The sequence below is a fragment of the Macaca mulatta genome, chromosome 7, assembly GCF_049350105.2.
Source record: "Macaca mulatta isolate MMU2019108-1 chromosome 7, T2T-MMU8v2.0, whole genome shotgun sequence".
NCBI classification, from domain to species: Eukaryota; Metazoa; Chordata; class Mammalia; order Primates; family Cercopithecidae; genus Macaca; species Macaca mulatta.
Genome location: NC_133412.1, coordinates 112,396,648 through 112,415,560, shown reverse-complemented (window position 1 = coordinate 112,415,560; position 18,913 = coordinate 112,396,648). Strand labels below are relative to the sequence as shown.

Sequence of the window (18,913 nt, the reverse complement as noted above, 5' to 3'; positions counted from 1 at the left end):
GCCACTGCACTCCAGCCTGGGCGACAGAGCGAGACTCTGTCTCAAAAAAAAAAATAAAAATAAAAATAAAATAACTTAATCACTGAAAAATTTTCCCACTGAAAAGTTCCAATTATATTGGCAAAGCAGAAGAAGAAATATACCTGGGAGTATCTATGTATGTGGGCGAGAAACAGGGCAAATACCACCTCCTCATGTGATCTGCCGCCAGAACTGCTTCTATCTTTAGGCCCCAGATCTATAACTTCAATAATCCTCACTCGCATTCTCTGTACCCCTTCAGTCTGGTTTTAAGTTGGTTATGATTACCAAAATGCTAAATGCCCTGGCTTACTTTCCCTGTCCTGGGGGTAGAGGCTGCCAAAAGTATACACTTTGGTATGCTATACAAAAGAGACAGACACTGAAATACGTAAGGGAGACTGTCCTACTCTCGTGCTCTCAAGGAAAAGCCTACACTTGTCCCTAGTATGGGTCAGTCATGAGGATGCCAAGAATATTTATAATTACATATTCACAAGTTGAAGAGTCCCTACAGAACACAAACCTGTTTCTCACTTTCCTGCAATTGAGAATTTTCATTCAAAGCATCTTTTATTGCTATCTTCAGTCGTTCTTCATTCATTTGAAATATCCTGAAGGTCATTTTGGCCTAAGTAAAACAAAAAATATCAAGTTTGTAACAATTAATTTAATACACATCTTTACACATACTCCCTAGAACACAGAATTAAACAAAGGCAAAACCATGCCAATATTAACAGCAGAGGCAGCATGGTGTAGCAGAAAAAAGGCTTGTCTAGAATTGCGGTCTAGTCCTGCCTCTCCCACTAACTTGCTACGATGTGACCTTGGACAAACCTCTTGTAACTTTCTATGTACTGTGCAGCAAATTTTGATAACTATTTGTTCTGTCTCCCCTACTAAAATTTAAGCTTCCTGGGGACTTTTTTGTCTATTAATGTTAAGTATCAAGCAACCAGTCCTCAATATATAGTAATAGCTCAACAAACACTTATCCATTGAAAAGATGAACTTTTCTGAAGTAGTTCATGTAAAAAAGAAAATACAAGCTGGGTGCGTTCGCTCATGCCTATAATCCCAGCACTTTGGGAGGCCGAGGTGGGCTGATCACTTAAGCTCAGGAGTTCAAGACCAGCCTGGCCAACATGGCAAAACCCCGCCTCCACTAAAAATACAAAACTTAGCCGGGTGTGGTGGCGCATGCCTGTAATCCCAGCTACTCAGGAAGCTAAGGCAGGAGAATTGCTTGAACCCAGGAGGTGGAGGTTGCAGTGAGCCAAGATCATGCCACTGTACTCCAGCCTGGGCAACAAAGCCATGCTCATTCATTTAGGTATTATTAAAAAATAATAATAATAATACATATCTGGGATCCCCTATATCTCAAATTCTACTATTATATCTTATTTCTTAATTTAAAAAAATTAAATTAAAATGATTTTCAAAAGCAACAGACCTACCAGACTAATTCAACTTACTTCAGCTACTTGTGATTTGAGGGATTTTGACTCATCTTCTAGAGACTGTATCCTTTTAGAAATATCCGCCATCTAGAAAGACAGTATCAGGCAATAAATATTTACTAAACTCTAGTTTCCAAAATGCCATAAATATTAGATATACTATTAACCTAACACTTTTGCTCCATAAGCGACAGCTCAAATTAAGAAACCTTCTCAGTTTATTTAGCCATATGCTTAAAGGGATTTTATATGAACATTACATAACTATAATATCTCGTATCAACTTTAATATTTCATAACATTTAAGTTATATAGGCTCAAGATAAGTCCACTAACATGTTTTACTAAATAATCTCATATACATCAAGATTTTCATTAAGATAGGTTTTTTTAAAAGAAAAAGTTATAATGTTAATATACATGTTAAGTAATTACAAATATACACTATGTACACGATTATTCAGTTTTTATTTACATGAGCTACTTGCATAGTACATACAGAAATTTTCTATAAAAATATGCAAGAAATTTAACACAGTAACATCTAGGGGGAAGTGAAAAAAGTGGCTCTAGAAAATTTTGCTCCCTTGGCCGGGCGCGGTGGCTCAAGCCTGTAATCCCAGCACTTTGGGAGGCCGAGACGGGCGGATCACGAGGTCAGGAGATCGAAACCATCCTGGCTAACACGGTAAAACCCCGTCTCTATTAAGAAATACAAAAAACTAGCCGGGCGAGGTGGCGGGCACCTGTAGTCCCAGCTACTCGGGAGGCTGAGGCCGGAGAATGGCGTGAACCCGGGAGGCGGAGCTTGCAGTGAGCTGAGATCCGGCCACTGCACTCCAGCCTGGGCGACAGAGCGAGACTCCGTCTCAAAAAAAAAAAAAAAAAAAAAAGAAAAAAAAAAGAAAATTTTGCTCCCTACAACCTTCTGTATTCTTTACATTTTTTACAAAAATGTAATACTTTAACCACTATCACATGAAGTTTTTAAAGCTCAGTAATTTTCTTTTTCTTATATTCTCCTCAAATAAAAAAGCCCTACCAATTCATCTTGTTCAGAATGTTTACATTTCTCTTCTTTTAACTCTTTTTCTAGACAGAATATTTCATCCTCAAGTTCAGACTTGGACCTGTTCAGCTTTTCACAGGTTGCCTAAGAGAGAAAGCGAACTTTATAAAACAGATATAAGAATTTTTCATTAGAGAAAATCAGATGAGCATAATCAAAAATATGTACTGTAAGTTAAATAACTTTCATTTATATATTTGCTCATTTTTATAATATCAAAATAACAGCAACTGTAGCAGTGGTCAGCAAACTTCTGTAAAGAGCCCAGGAATAAATATTTTAGGCTCATAGGCCATGCAGTCTTTGTCGCAATTACTCAACTATGCCATTGCAGTGAGAAACAAAAGCAATACCTAAATGAATGAGCATGGCTGTGTTCCAATACAATTTTTTATTACAAAAAAGTGGCCCACTAGGCACAGTTTGCCAACCTCTGCTTAAAACCATTATAAAGAAAAAAAATGAGAAATAAAGCTAATTTAATATAATTAAAGGCATGACATAAAAAATCAACTAAAAAACCATCAACGCTGCTTCATGATAATATTCCACATTGAATTAAGACCTATTTTCTATGACCTTTTTAATTTAAAATGATTCGTTATTGGATTATTCCAACTGGATTTTAAATACTATAATAAACATACCTCTGATATTTGTGATCCTTCAACAAACTTGTTAAAGAAAAATAAACCAAAAGATTCAAAGATTTTAATGCAGGCCAAAATAAAAGCAGAACAAATACATACTACATTACAGTGATTTAAAAACTTGTTTATACATATTACCCCAAATTTGACTATTTCATTACAGGAATTCCCTGACCTGATTCAAAATTACTCTATTGGTTTGATTTTATCTACAGATTCAGCTATCATATTTTTTTAATTGCATTACATTATAGTTTGAATTCAGTTATGATTACTATTACTGAAAATACCATGCTAAAAAATTACTAAAATTGAAGATTTTCCAAAATATTGAATGCAGCTAAAAATTCAGAAAATTTTACTCCTATAATTCATTATCTTGAAAATAAATTGGTGTGTAATATTTTATCCTCAATATTATGAAGCTTGAGTAAATGTCTTTGCTACCTACTTTTTGCTCTTCTGTTAGCATGCCAAATGCCTTCTAAAATTCTTTTATCAAACTAATAAATTACTACTGGGAGAGTAGTTAAGACAGAGAGTCAGCAAATAAAATATAATTTCAACAACTTCTTGAAGACGGTAACAGACAACAAGTGAAGAAAATATCAAGAAACTTATTTAGAATCCAATTTATAACTTCCTTTGGACTCTACTAGAAAATTCTGAATCATAACACATAAGAGTTTCTGATGATTACGGACAGCAGTGATTGAGAACTGCCACACCGTACTGGACACTTATCAAAGGTACAAGGTCTACTGTTTTCTATTTTAATATTTGCAGATGCAGGGGTCCTCTGCTATCCTTTGTCACTACTCTGCTTTTTACAAGACGTCCATATCTAAACAGTAGTAAGGCATTCCCATCACTTACCCTTAGTTTAGCTAAATTACAAATTACCATACTTTCCTTCCTTAAAATTAACCAAATCACACTTGGCTCAGGAAAGCCTACTTTAAGCATTATCTTCCCAGACTCCTTATTCAGTGACATCATGTTGGTAGCTTGAAACTGGCCATGGTGGAAGTATTCATACTACAGTACTCAGCAAATGGCTACAAGTAAGGCTGCTTTTTTAAAAAAAGTTGTTAAACATTTACCAACGGACCATTACTTACAACATAAGCCTCTGGCCTAATTCTAGTTAGCTCTTAATATCCTCAAGATAAAAGTAAAGGCAAATACTGTCATAATTTACGTAAGTTCTTGTTGCCAACTATTCCTAAGTTTGTAAAAATGAATACTATTTCTCCTTTCTAGAGCAAATTGAGTCAAAAAAGGAATGATCACCTTAATACATTTCCCAGGAATAATAGAATGAAGTTTCTATATAGCTCCTGATTCCTTGACCATAAACATGCCTGACTCAAAACAAGTTAGCAATAAAAGCTCAAATTTTTATAATATTTTATGCTACCTACTATTGTCCCATTTCCTATATTAATTTTCTTAAGTTTTAACATCCAGAGATGCTCTTTCACATTTCTTTCAAACAGTTAGTTTTCAGACGACACATTTTTAAAGTTTTTGTTATTTAGTATTTTTTCCCCAGCTTTTAAATTATAGCATTTGATTTTTTACCTCCAAACTTTGTGCTTCTGTTGCCTCCTTCTCAAAACTGGCATTCTTTAAAGATGACTCTACTTCATAGCCTTCATACTGAAACAAAGCAACAGCACAAGTAAAAACTCTACCAATTTTATTCTAAATCTTGTCTGGATAGATGCCTAAGAAGCAGACAGAATCCATTTCCACATGTACGTTAAGTTTACTTGGATTTACTTAGCTTTAAGTTTTTCAAATCTGACCACTATAACAATGCCAGAGCAGCTAACACATCACAGACGACTAGCTCAGGCAACAAATGTCAGAACTTCACCTGTAAGAGTAAAGTCTGCTTCTCAGAGAACATAGGACTATAACTCATATTAGCATCTTTTACTAAAAATGAGGTTAAAATTCTAATGGTAAGATTGTACTAAAGATTATCCAAAGATTTACTCGAAGAGCGTATTTTTATGTAAGCTGTCTAATTATGGCCACAACAAGTAAACCCTTTCTTTAAGCCTATTCATTAAAGAGAAATTTATAGTAACTGACCATCAAAACTTTTCACTTTTAATTCATACCATACAACAAATAAAGCAAGTGGGGAATATAAAAATCTATAAAAGGTAGGGAACAGCCATCCAAAAATGAAAAGAACAATAAAAGACATAATGCTATAACATTTGGCAAAATGCACTTCAATTATTCCAAAAAAAAGTGATTAAATTGAAGACTAGGTTGTTCTGGATCCACCTTTCTGGCAAGAACAAGAAAAGCTTGATGAAAATACTTAAAAAAACAAAACAAAACAAAACAGTATCTGTCTGAAAGCCTCAGAAAGCTATCAAAACAGTGAGAATTTGTGAGAGGAGTGGGAATCCCCAGAAAGGCAAGTCTAGTATTTGGCATGTCTATTCCTCCTAGAAGAAGAGGCTGATGGGCTAAGAAACTCAGCAGAGATTTCAGGAGAATCGAAGCTGAGAAAAAAAACTTGGAGTTCAAGACCTGCCAACTCGGATGAACCCTGTCCTTGGCTAAACAATGACCTGTCCAAAGATATTCTACCCCAGAATGTCCAGGTGTGATAAAGGATCTTAGGATGGAAAGAGCATCCAGAATTATTTTGGTGGGCCCAATATAATGCCAGGGGTCCTTATAAGGAGGAGGCAAGAGAACCAAACTTAGAAAAAAGTGATATGATATGAAGATAGAAGCAGGAATTGGGGTGATGTAGTTATGAGCCAAGGAATGTTGGTAGACTCCATATAAGAGACAAAACACAGATTCTATCCTAGAACATTGCATAAAGAAACAGACTTGCTGCTATCTTAATTTCTGCCCCTAACATTGGTTTTAAGGCTGGGTATGGTAGCTCATGTCTGTAATCGCAGCACTTTGGGAGGCCAAGGGGGGAGGGTTACTTGAGGCCAAGAGTTCAAGGCCAGCCTGGGAAACATAGTGAGATCCCATCTCTACAACAAAATAATTTTTAAAAGATTAGTTCTAGACTTCTGACCTTCAAAATTGTAAGAGAATAAATGTGTGTTGTTTTACAGCACTAGGTTTGCAGTAATTTGTTACAGCAATAAAAGGAAATTAATATCCTTACCAAGCAAAACTGGTACCTTGGATGGGCGCAGTGGCTCACACCTGTAATCCCAGCACTTTGGGAGCCCGGATCACAAGGATCACGAGATCAGGAGTTCAAGACCAGCCTAGGCAACATGGTTAAACTCTGTCTCTACTAAAAATACAAAAATTTGCTGGGCGTGGTGATGTGTGCTTGTAATCCCAGCTATTCAGGAGGCTGAGGCACAAGAATCACTTGAGTCCAGGAGGCAGAAGTTGCAGTGAGCCAAGATCATGCCACTGCACTCCAGCCTGAGTGACATAGCAAGACTGTCTCAAAAAACAAAGAAGAAAAAAAAAAAAACCTGCCTACCTTCTAACAAAGTCGAAACCAAAAACAGACTAATCCTCTGAACTGAGGCCCCGCTTCCAAATATCTCCATCTGTTATTACAGTAATCTGACCTCCCAACAAAGAAAAGTCCAGGAAGAGATGGCTTCATGGCTGAATTTTACCAAATTTTCAAAGTAGAATTATTACCAATACTTCTTAAACTCTTCCAAGAAAAACGACAGGAGGGAATATTTCCTAACACATTTTGAGTCCAGCATCACTGTGATACCTAAGCCAGACCAAGAAATCACAAAAAACAAATAAACAAACAAACCTAGAGGTCAATATCTCTGATAAACACTGATGCAAAAATCCTAAATAAAATATCAGCAAATTGAAATTAACAATACATCAAAAAGATTATGCATTGTGATCAAGTGGGATGTATCCTTGGCATGCAAAGCCAGTTTAATATATGCAAATCAGCCAGGCACAGTGGCTCACGCCTGTAATCCCAGCACTTTGGGAGGCCGAGGCAGGCGGATCACAAGGTCAGGAGTTCCAGACCATCCTGGCCAACATGGTGAAACCCTGTCTCTACTAAAAAATACAAAAATTAGCCAGGCACCTGTAGTCCTAGCTACTCAGGTGGCTGAGGCCAAAGAATCACTTGAACCTGGGAGGCGGAGGTTGCAGTGAGCTGATATTGCGCCATTCCACTCCAGCCTGGGTGACAGAGTGACTCCATCTCAAAAAAAAATAAAAATAAATATAAATATATATAGGCCGGGCGCGGTGGCTCAAGCCTGTAATCCCAGCACTTTGGGAGGCCGAGACAGGCGGATCACGAGGTCAGGAGATCGAGAGACCATCCCGGCTAACACGGTGAAACCCCGTCTCTACTAAAAAATACCAAAAAAAAACTAGCCGGGCGAGGTGGTGGGCGCCTGTAGTCCCAGCTACTCGGGAGGCTGAGGCAGGAGAATGGCGTGAACCCGGGAGGCGGAGCTTGCAGTGAGCTGAGATCCGGCCACTGCACTCCAGCCTGGGTGACAGAGCAAGACTCCGTCTCAAAAAATAAATAAATAAATATATATATATATATATATATATATATATATATATATATATATAAATCAATTAATGTGATACATCACATTCACAGACTAAAAGACAAAAACCACATGATCATACCAATTGACACAGAAAAAAACATTCAACAAAGTTCAACATCCATGTTTTTTTTTCTTTTGAGAGATAGGTTCTCACTATGTCGCCCAGGTTGGACTTGAATTCCTGGGCTCAAGCCACCCTCCCACCTCAGGTTCCCAAGTAGGTGGGACTATAGGCACACACCCTCACGTCCAGCCCAACATCATTTCTTGATTTAAAAAACCCTTAACAGTTTAAGTATAGAAACAAAGTTCTGGCCAGGTGTGGTGGCTCATACCTGTAATCCCAACACTTTAGGAAGTCTAAGGAGTCTGAGACCAGCCTGGGCAACATGGCAAAACCCAGTCTCTAAACAAAAATACACAAATTAGCCAGGCTTGGTGTTGCACACACCTCTAGTCCTAGCTACTCTAGCGAGGCTAAGGTGGAAGAATCACTTGACCCCAGGAGGTTGAAGCTGCAGTGAGCCATGAGCATGCCACTGCACTCCATCCTGGGCAACAAAGTGAGACCTTGTCTCAAAAAACTAAATAATAGTGGCTCATGCCTGTAATCCCAGCACTTTGGGAGGCCAAGGCAGGCAGATCACAAGGTCAGGAGATCAAGACCATGCTAGCCAACATGGTGAAACCCCATCTCTACTAAAATACAAAAAAATCAGCCGGGTGTAGTGGGGCACACTTGTCTCAACTACCCAGGAGGCTGAAGCAGAATTGCTTGAACCCAGGAGGCAGAGTTGCAGTGAGCTGAGATCACGCCACTGCACTCCAGTCTGGTGAAAGAGCAAGACTCCATCTTAAAAAAATAAATAAATAAATAATAATAAAATTTTAAAAATAATGAAAAAAATAAAAAGAAATAAAGTTCCTCAACATAACAAAAGCCATTTATGAAAAACTTACAGCAAATATCATCATCAGTGGGGAGAAACTGAAACCTTTTCCACTAAGATCTGGTACAAAGCAAGGATGCCCAGAATCAACACTTCTATTCAAAACAGTACTGGAAGGGCTGGGTGCGGTGGCTCACACCTGTAATCCCAGCACTTTGGGAGGCTGAGACAAGCGGATCACTTGAGCCCCAGAGTTTGAGACCAGCCTGGGCAACTTGGCCAAACACCATCTCTACAAAAAAAACACAAGCGTGGTGGCACACGCCTGTAGTCCCAGCTACTTGGGAGGCTAAGGTGGGAGAAACACCTGAACCTGGAAGGCTGAGGCTCCAGTGAGCCATGACCATGCCACTGCACTCCAGCCTGGGCAACAGCGTGAGTACCTTGTCTCAAAAAACAAAAACAAAATAGCACTGGAAGTACTATCAAGAGCAATTAGACAAGAAAAAGAAATAAAAGGCCTGGTACAGTGGCTCATGCCTATAATCCCAACACTTTGGGAAGCCAAGGTGGGCAGATCACTTGAGGTCAGGAGTTCAAGACCAGCCTGTCCAACATGGTGAAACCCTGTCTTTACCAAAAAATACAAAAAAAAAAAAAAAAAAAAAAGCCAGGCATGGTGGTGCACACCTGCAATCCCAGCAATTTGGGAGGCTGAAGTGGGAGAATCACCTGAACCCAGGAGGTAGAAGTTGCAGTGAGCTGAGATCACACTGCTGCACTCCAGCCTGGGCAACAGAGTGAGACCCTGTCTCAAAAAAAAAAAAAAAAAAAAAAAAACGGAAAGAAGGAAAGAAGGAAGGAAGAGAAGGATAAAAGATATCCAAATCAGAAAAGTAAAATTATCTGTTTGCAGATGATATGATCCTATATGTAGAAAACCCAAAAGATGTCATCAAAAATACAGATCTAACAACTGAATTCAGTAAAGATGCAGGATATAATATCAAAACAAAACTATGTCATTTCTATACACAAATAACGGCCTAGCCAAAAAAGAAACCTAGAAAACAATCCTATTTACATAGCATCAAAAAAATAAAATAAAATACTTAGGAACAAATTCAACCAAGGAGGTGAAAGATCTATACACTAAAAAGTATAAAACATTGATGAAAGAAATTGAAGAGCACACAAAGAAACGGAAAGGCAGCCAAAATCTCAATGGCATTCTTCACAGAATTTTTTTTAATCTAAATATGGAATAGCAAAAGATCCCAAAGAGTCAAAGCAATTCTGAGAAAAACAGAGTTAGCAGCATCAGACTGATTTTAAATTATATTCCAAAGCTGTAGTAATAAAAACAGTGTGGTGCCAGTATAAAAACAAATACACAGACCAGTGGAACAGAACAGAGAGCCCAGAAATAAATCCAAACAGATATGGTCAAATTTTCAAGAGGGCACCAAGAATACACAATGCAGAAAGAATAGTCTCTTCAACAAATGGAACTGAGAAAACTGGATTTCACATGCAAAAGAATGAAATTGAAGTCTTATTTTATACAATACATAAAAATCAATTCAAAGTGGACAAAAGACGTAAACATAAAACCTGAAACTACAAAACTCCTAAAAGAAAACACAGGGGAAAAGCTCCCTGACACTGGCCTTGACAATAATTTATTGAATATCACATCAAAAACTTAGGCTACAAAAGCAAAAAATAAGTGAACAGGACTACATCAAACTAAAAAGCTTTTGCACAGCAAAAGAAACAATAAAATGAAAGTTCCTTTGAGGCGAAGCTGCAAGGTAAAAAAAAATAAAAATATACATAAGTAAATACAATAAAAAGGCAACCTACAGATTGAGAAAAAATATATCAGATAAGGGGTTAATATTCAATATTTTAAAAGACCTCATACAACTCAACAGCAAGCAAACATATAACCTGATTAAAAAACAGGCAAAGGACTTAGGTATTTCTCTGAAGATGACATAAAAATGGCCAACACTATGTGAAATGGTGTTCAACACCACCAATCATCAAGGAAATGCAAATCAAAAACACAATGAGATATTACCGTATATCTGTTAGAATAGCTATTACCAAAAAGACAAGTGAGACGACAAATATTTGTGAAGTTATGGAGAAAAGGGAACCCTCATACAACAAACCTCGAAGACGCAAGTTTACCTTTGTAACAAATCTGCACTTGTACCCCTGAACTGAAAATAAAAGTTACAAAAAAAAAGAGAGAGAGAACCTTTTTTCTAGACAAGAAAAGAGAAAGGCATAGAGCAGGTCCTTTGTCCTTTGAATTACATTGTTTTCTTCAACATTGTTTCATTATAACATTGATGAGGGGGAAAAAACTGAGTTCAGTATATACATTGTTTCACTTAAAGTCAATTTTCAAGAAACTATCAAGGACATTGAAGGCTTGCCGTACGTACACTATTGGCAGGGATGTAGATTGGTACAGTCATTATAGAAAATAGTATGGAGACTCCTAAAGAAATTTAAAATAGAGCTACTATATCCAGCAAGCCTTCTTCCAGATATATATCCGAAAAAAATGAAACTGGCACCTTGTACAGATAGCTACACGCCCATGTTCACTGCGGCATTATTCACAGTAGTCAATATGGAGACAACCTAGGTATCTATCAATGAACAAATGAATAAAGAAACTGTGGTATATATTTACAATGGAATATTATTCAGCCATAAAAAGGAGATCCTGCCATTTGTTACAACATGGATGGACCTAGAAGGCATTTTGCTAAGTAAAATAAGTCATACATAGAAAGAAAACTATTGCATGATCTCACTTACATGCGAAATTTTTGTAAAGGTCAAATAGATAGAGACAGAGAATAAAACAGTGGTTAGCAGTGTTGGGTGGGAGGGAGGAAACAGAGACATGTAGGTCAAAATATACAAAGTAGAAAATATGGCCGGGCATGTTGGCTCACGCCTGTAATCCCAACACTTTGGGAGGCTGAGGCGAGAGGATCATTGAGCCCAGGAGTTTGAGACTGTCCTGGGCAACATAGGGAGACCCCATCTCTACAAGAAATTTAAAAATCAGGCAAACATGTATCATGTGCCTGTAGCCGCAGCTACTCAGGAGTCTGAGGTGGGAGGATTACTTGAGCCCAGGAGATAGAGGCTGCAATGAACCAAGATCATGCCACTGCACCCCAGCCTGGGTGACAGAATGAGACCCTGTTTCAACAAAAGAAAAGAAAACATGTGGGATGAACAAGTTAAAAGATGTCAACTGAGTTCCATAGTTAATAATAGCGTATTGCATTCAGGATTTTTGTTAAATGAGTACATTACAGCTGCCCTTCGGGGGTGGGTGGGCAGGGAATGGGTAACTATGAGAGATAAAGAATACGTTAATTTGTTTCACTATAGTAACCATTTTACTATATATGTATCTCAACATGTTTATACCTGAAATATATAAAATAAAACTTATTTTACAAAAAAGAAACTCAAAGTTATCTGAAATTTCTATACCTTAAGTATATACAATAAAACTTATTTTACAAAAAAGAAATTCAAATAAATAAAGTTATCTAAAATTTCTAATGTCCCTAGCCTAGCTGCCTATGAAAAGCAATAGTAAATCCTCACTGAAGAGAGATGACAGCACCCACAGCTTCAAAATTATCTCTATAACTTTTATTATATTATCACTGACAGCTGATATAAAATAACCTGGCATTCAAGAGGACAAGACTTGACTAAGAAACAAGAGAAAAAAATGAGCACCAGAAACAGACTACTGGATAATGCCGTAGACATTAAAACAGGAGAGCACATTTCTCGGCAGGTGTCTGAAAATCAGAAAATAAAAATAACACATAAATAAATAAAATGAGAGCATAGGCCAGGTGTGGTGGCTCATGCCTGTAAGCCAGTACTTTGGGAGGCCGAGGCGGGTGGATTGCCTGAGCTCAGGAGTTTGAGACCAGCTTGAGCAACACAGTGAAACCTGTCTCTACTAAAATATAAAAAATTAGCCAGGCATGGCAGCATGTGCCTGTAGTCCCAGCTACTTGGGAGGCTGAGGCAGGAGAATCGCTTAAACCTGGGAGGCAGAGACTGCAGTGAGCCGAGGTCGCTCTACTGCACTCCACTCTAGCCTGGGTGACAGAGGGAGACTCCGTTTCCAAAAAACAACCAAACCAAAACAAAACAAAAATAAGAGAGCATAATGTGTAAATGGAATTAAAAAATAGTACTGTACCAGAGAAAAAGAACTACAAAAAGAGCCACAATAAAACTGCAGAACTGAAAAAGGCAAGAGATGAAATTAAGGTCTCAATGGATGGTTTAAAAGACGATTAGACATAAATGAACACAATTGGTAACATGGAAGTTAAAGAAGAACATGGCTAGACTGAAGTGTGGGCAAACAAAAAGATGGAAATCCCAGAAAAGAACATAAGAGACAGATAAGAAATAACAAAAAGTTAAAATACCCATTTTTATAGTCCCAGAAAGAAAGAAGAAAAAAGGGCAAAAACAGTATGTGGAAAAGTAACAATCAAGAGCGTTTCAAAACTAACAGAAGGTAGAGCACGGTGGCTCACAGCTGTAATCCCAGCACTTTAGGAAGCCAAGGCGAGAAGATTGCTTCAACCCAGGAGTTCGAGACCAGTCTGGGCAACATGGCAAAACCCCATCTCTACAATAAATTTTTAAAAATTAGCTGGACATGGTGGCACATGCCGGTAGTCCCATACTCAGGAGGCTGAGGTGGGAGGATCACCTGGGTCCAGGAAGTGGAGGATGAAGTGAGCCAAGATCACACACCACTGTACTGCAGCCTGGACAACAGAGAGAGACACTGTCTCAAGAAAAAAAAAAACTAAACAAATAAAAGACATTAAGCCACAGATTCTAGAAGCATCATAAATCCCAATAAGGATAAACAGAAAAAAAAAAAAACACACCCAGACAAATCATAGTAACACTGCTGAAACCCAAACACAAAGAAAAAATGATAAAAATAGCCAGAAGGGTTTCTTTTTTTTTTTTTTTTTTTGAGAGGGAGTCTCGCTCTGTCACCCAGGATGGAGTGCAGTGGTGTCATCTCAGCGCACTGCAAGCTCCGCCTCCCGGGTTCACACCATTCTCCTGCCTCAGCCTCCCGAGTAGCTGGAACTACAGGTACCCACCACCACACCTGGCTAATTTTTTTGTGTTTTTAGTAGAGACAGGGTTTCACCATGTTAGCCACGATGGTCTTGATCTCCTGACCTCATGATAGACCCGCCTCAGCCTCCCAAAGTGCTGGGATTACAGGCGTGAGCCACCATGCTCGGCCGGTTTCTTATCTTATACAGTTAAACTATACTACCTGCCCTAATGACTTACCAATTCCAATAATACTTACTGAAGAGAAATGAAAATACATGCCCACAAAAAAAAAAATAATAAAATAAACTTGTAGAAGAATGTTCACAGTAACTTTATTCATAATAGCCAAGAACTGTAAATTAACCATACCAGATACTAAGACTTATTATAAAACTACAGGATATAAAAAAGTATGTTATTGGCAAAAAACAAACAAGAAAAAGCCCAACAAAAAGGAAGATTTAACAGAAACAGACTCACATATATTCAGTGACTTAAGAAGATGACACTACAGAACAACAGAGAAAAGATGGTCCTTCCAATAAATGGCATTGGTTAACTCGACACGACACACACACACACCCTCGACTGCACCATCACAGATCTGATTTCAAATGGATCAAAGACTATTATGGACTGAATTGTGTCCCCACAAATTCATATGTTGAAGCTCCACATTACAGTACCTCAGAATGTGACTGTATTTGGAGACAAGGCCTTTGGAGGTGGTCAAAATAAAATAAGGTTGTTAGAGTGGGCCCTAATCCAGTCTGACTGCTGTCTTTAGGAAAAGAGAACATTTGGATACACAAACAGATACCAGAAATGTGCACATGTAGAGGACGTGTTTGTGTGCTCGACCTCATCAGTCAGGAAAACTCAAAAGGAAAGCACAAGGAGACACCATTGTATACCTACTACAACGGTTAAAATTAGTAAGACTGGTTAAGTGTTGAATATGAAGAGCAAGAGAACTCTCATACTCTGCAAAGAAAGCATTCATAATCTTAAATTTACACAGAAGTACCTACAGTGAGAAGTATAAAGTTCTCTGACTCTAACATGAATATTGTTTTCAAAAATATCTTACCTCTTTTTGAACAAGGCTAAATTTTTCAAGTAGTTTACATTTTTCTTCAATTAGTCCAGAAAGTGTTACAGCAAGCTTTTTCTCTCTTCCTAAAAGAGTCAAGTCAATATTATCATGAGTAAATTATTATAAGTGTTTACCTCACAACGAGAGTTAAAGCAGAAAAAAGAACTTACCCACATAAAGCCGACTCCTAACCTGAAACAAATTTTTAACAAAAATTACATTAAAACAAATACACTCTCAAATAAATCAATTTATTTAACTTCTGCCAACTTAAAAATACAGGTTTCTTATTGCCTTAGTATAAATACAAGCCAAAAGTATCCTGTTTCCAATGAGAAAATAAATGCTCCTTTTGTTTTTTTTTTTTTTTTTTTGAGACAGAGTTTTGCTCTGTCACCCAGGCTGGAGTGCAATGACATGATCTCAGCTCACTGTAACCTCCGCCTCCCGGGTTCAAGCGATTCCTCTGCCTCAGCCTCCTGAGTAGCTGAGATTACAGGCACCCACCACCATGCCCAGCTAATTTTCATATTTTTAGTAGACACAGGGTTTCACCATGTTGGCCAGGCTGGTCTAGAACTCCTGACCTCAGGTGATCCACCTGCCTGGGCCCCCAAAAGTGTGGGGACTACAGGCGTAAGCCACCACACCCAGCCGAAATACTACTTATTAAAGACTCCCTATTGAAGAGTCACATTGTGAATTAGCATATTAAAATACTCTGAAATAACTTTAAAGATACTTGCAACCCATTGCTCCCCAAACATATTTGACCCTAAAAAAATAATTTCAAGAAGCTCCTATTATCATATCCCCTGATGCTAATATCCTAAATAAAACAGTCTGAGAAATGTTACCATAGGGCCATAGATCTGAACTGACTAAACAAACGGTAAACCAAACCTTCTTCTTCCTTAACCTCTGTCTCAAATAATGAAGCACGGGGGAATTCATTTGTAAAAGGATCAGCCTTAGGGTTGAGGTAACACAAACAAGTAGAAAAGAAACGAGGACTTCAATCATCTACGGAATATGGATAGAGATAAAATTAAAAGGGAAAACCTTTAAAAGACAAGATACTCTAAAATGAGCATAGATGAAGAATAGATTTCAGTTCCTCAGATTAAGAAACTCTCTCAAAAGGTATAGAAAACGATAAAGAAATTAAAAAATAGAAGTTAAGAGATAGGGAAGTCAGAAGTAGAAGGGCCAACATCTGAAAAATAGCAGTCCCAAAAATGCATTAAAAATTTCCCAAAATTAGGCCAGGCGTGGTGATTAACGCCTATAATCCCAGCACTTTGGGAGACTGAGGCAGGCAGATCGCTTGAGGCCAGGAGTTCTGAGCAACACAGTGAAACCCATCTCTACAAAAAAAATACAAAAATTAGCCAGGCATACTAGTGCGCACCTGTAGTCCCAGCTACTCAGGAGGCTGAGGCAAGAGAATGGCTTGAGCACAGGAAGCAGAGATTGCAGTGAGCCGAGATCGTGCCACTGCACTCCTGCCTGGGCGACAGGAGTGAAACCCTGTCTCAAAAATAAATAAAATTTCCCAGAATTTAAAAAAAGATGAAGCTGGGCAGAGTGACATGGACCTGTGTAGTCACAACTACTCAGAAAGCTGAGACAGGATAGCTTAAGCCCAGGAATTTGAGGCTGTACTGCACTATAATTGCATCTATGAATAGCAACTGCACTATAGCCTAGGCAACATAGTCAGACCCCATCTCTTTAAATATATATATAATATATATATTAATATGTGATATATATGAAAAATCTTACATTAAAAGATCTCAGTCAAGCATGGTGGCTCACACCTATAATCCCAAGACTTTGGGAGGCCCAGGCAGGAGGATCGCTTGAGCCCAGGAGTTTGAGACCAGCCTGAGCAACAGGAGACCCTCATCTCTTTTTTTCATTTTTGAGACAGGGTCTCTCTCCATCACCCAGGCTGGAGTGCAGTGTTGCAATCATGGCTCACTGCAGCCTCAACTTCCCAGGCTCAGGCAATCCTCCCACCTCAGCCTTCTGAGTGAGACCACAGACGGGTGTCCTCATGTCCAGCTAATTTTTGTATTTTTTGTAGTGATGGGGTCTCACCATACTGCCCAGGTCACAAACTCCTAAGCTCAAGTGATCTGTCTGCCTTGGCCTCCCAAAGTGCTAGGATTAGAGGTGGGAGCCACAGCACTGGGCCTGACTCTCGTTCGTGATCCTCATCTCTTAAAAAAAAAAAAAAAAAAAAAAACTCTGAATCCTTATGTAGTTTCTAACTTGTTTCCTTAAAATAACAAATAAGTAAGTTTCTCATATTATTTGTTCAGCCCAGTGACAGAATGAACATTCTCTTAGTATAGCACTGGTTACTTACCGATCTAAAACTTCTCCACAAAAAAAAGATAACAGCAAAAAATCCAACAACAGCTGCACATACCACCAATTCCCATGGAAAACCGTAAGAATCTGGTCTCATACCTTCAGGCAATGCTGCCACAACCTTCAAGATAAAGAAAAGTTAAGTTCTTAAAAATGTACTTTTGATAAAAACATTGATTACAAACATAGGTACAAGTTTATGTGGTCAACACAAAATGGGCTACCAGACTAACATGGAAACAGAAGGTATCAGAGCACATTTTTTTGGCAACTTTCAATCACTATCACCACGTAAAGAACAGCAGTATGGTGAAATGCAATTATCTTCAAATTGGAGTTCTACAGAGGTGCCTTAAAGCTTCCAAGGATGACAATAAGAGAAGGCCAGAGAAAGAAACTGAGTGACCTGGGATTCAGGTACTCTTACCCTGATTTCAACCAGTTTAGGTTTTATCTGTAGAGTATAATCAGTTCCCCAATATACAACTTCCTTACAGGAAGAAAAAATCAATTTGCAGCTTTAAAAATAAAAACTTTGATTCAAAGTCGGCCTGGGCAACAAAGTAAGACCTGTCTCAAAAAAAAAAAAAAAAGAGTTTTGAACGCCACTGATAGAGCTTTGGGTTTGGAGTTTGAATCTCTCTACCCTACCTCTGCGGGTCCCTTCTCTTATGTGTAATGAAAATAATGCTGTTTGAACATGCCAGATAGGTGTCCAATAAAGGGTAATTATTTCTATTATCTCCTCCAAAGGTCCTGATCTTCTGACCATGGCCTTTCCACATTACTTCTCCCCACAGCAGACCTTCAGCACAACACAGCCTAAGGCTTTTGCTGTTGCTTCTATATTTCACCTTTCTCTGGGTCAGTTCATTACTCATCCTTACCTAATGGGGTTATTCTGCTCTTTGTTACCAGGCCCAAGATATCACTCGATCAAAAAGAAAAGGGGAAAGGTAAGGTGAAGAAAGAAAAATGCCATTTTAAGAACAAACTGAAGAGGCTGGGCGCGGTGGCTCAAGCCTGTAATCCCAGCACTTTGGGAGGCCGAGACGGGCGGATCATGAGGTCAGGAGATCGAGACCATCCTGGCTGACACGGTGAAACCCCGTCTCTACTACAAAATACAAAAAACTAGCCGGGCGAGGTGGCGGGCGCCTGTAGTCCCAGCTACTCGGGAGGCTGAGGCAGGAGAATGGCGTAAACCCGGGAGGCGGAGCTTGCAGTGAGCTGAGATCCGGCCACTGCACTCCAGCCTGGGCCACAGAGCGAGACTCCGTCTCAAAAAAAAAAAAAAGAAAGAAAGAAAGAAAGAACAAACTGAAGTATGATCGGGTTTGATTCTTTTCAGGCTTTAACCCAAAACATCTACAGCAAATCTTCCTTTTAGGCCCTTTCTGCCTATAAGAACAGTATTTATAGTTATTTTCCTCTCCAAAATCTTGTATAACTCTAATCCAAATATATACTCCTTCCAAAGTACTATCTATACTTCATTAACCTGTACCAAACAAACCTGATTATACTTCTAAAAAATATCCCTTTACCCTGATCTCTGCTTCTGCCTCTCCCTACATTACCCTAGGTACCAGTTCGCAGAAATCTAAT

The 18,913-nt window shown here is 38.5% G+C and overlaps 1 protein-coding gene across 12 annotated transcripts in view; it reads right to left on the bottom strand.

The window, feature by feature from the left end:
- Positions 1 to 18,913, bottom strand: part of MIA2 (MIA SH3 domain ER export factor 2) — a 117,834-nt gene that overhangs the window by 56,712 nt on the left and 42,209 nt on the right. For 6 of the 12 annotated variants that reach the window (XM_015143540.3, XM_077937836.1, XM_015143547.3 and 3 more), the window contains 8 exons: positions 17,301 to 17,426; positions 15,094 to 15,115; positions 14,918 to 15,006; positions 4,791 to 4,868; positions 3,204 to 3,230; positions 2,530 to 2,640; positions 1,503 to 1,574; positions 548 to 652 (listed from right to left, as the gene is read on the bottom strand). In XM_015143540.3, coding sequence (XP_014999026.3) covers positions 548 to 652; positions 1,503 to 1,574; positions 2,530 to 2,640; positions 3,204 to 3,230; positions 4,791 to 4,868; positions 14,918 to 15,006; positions 15,094 to 15,115; positions 17,301 to 17,426 — 630 coding nt within the window. 12 annotated transcript variants of the gene reach the window in all.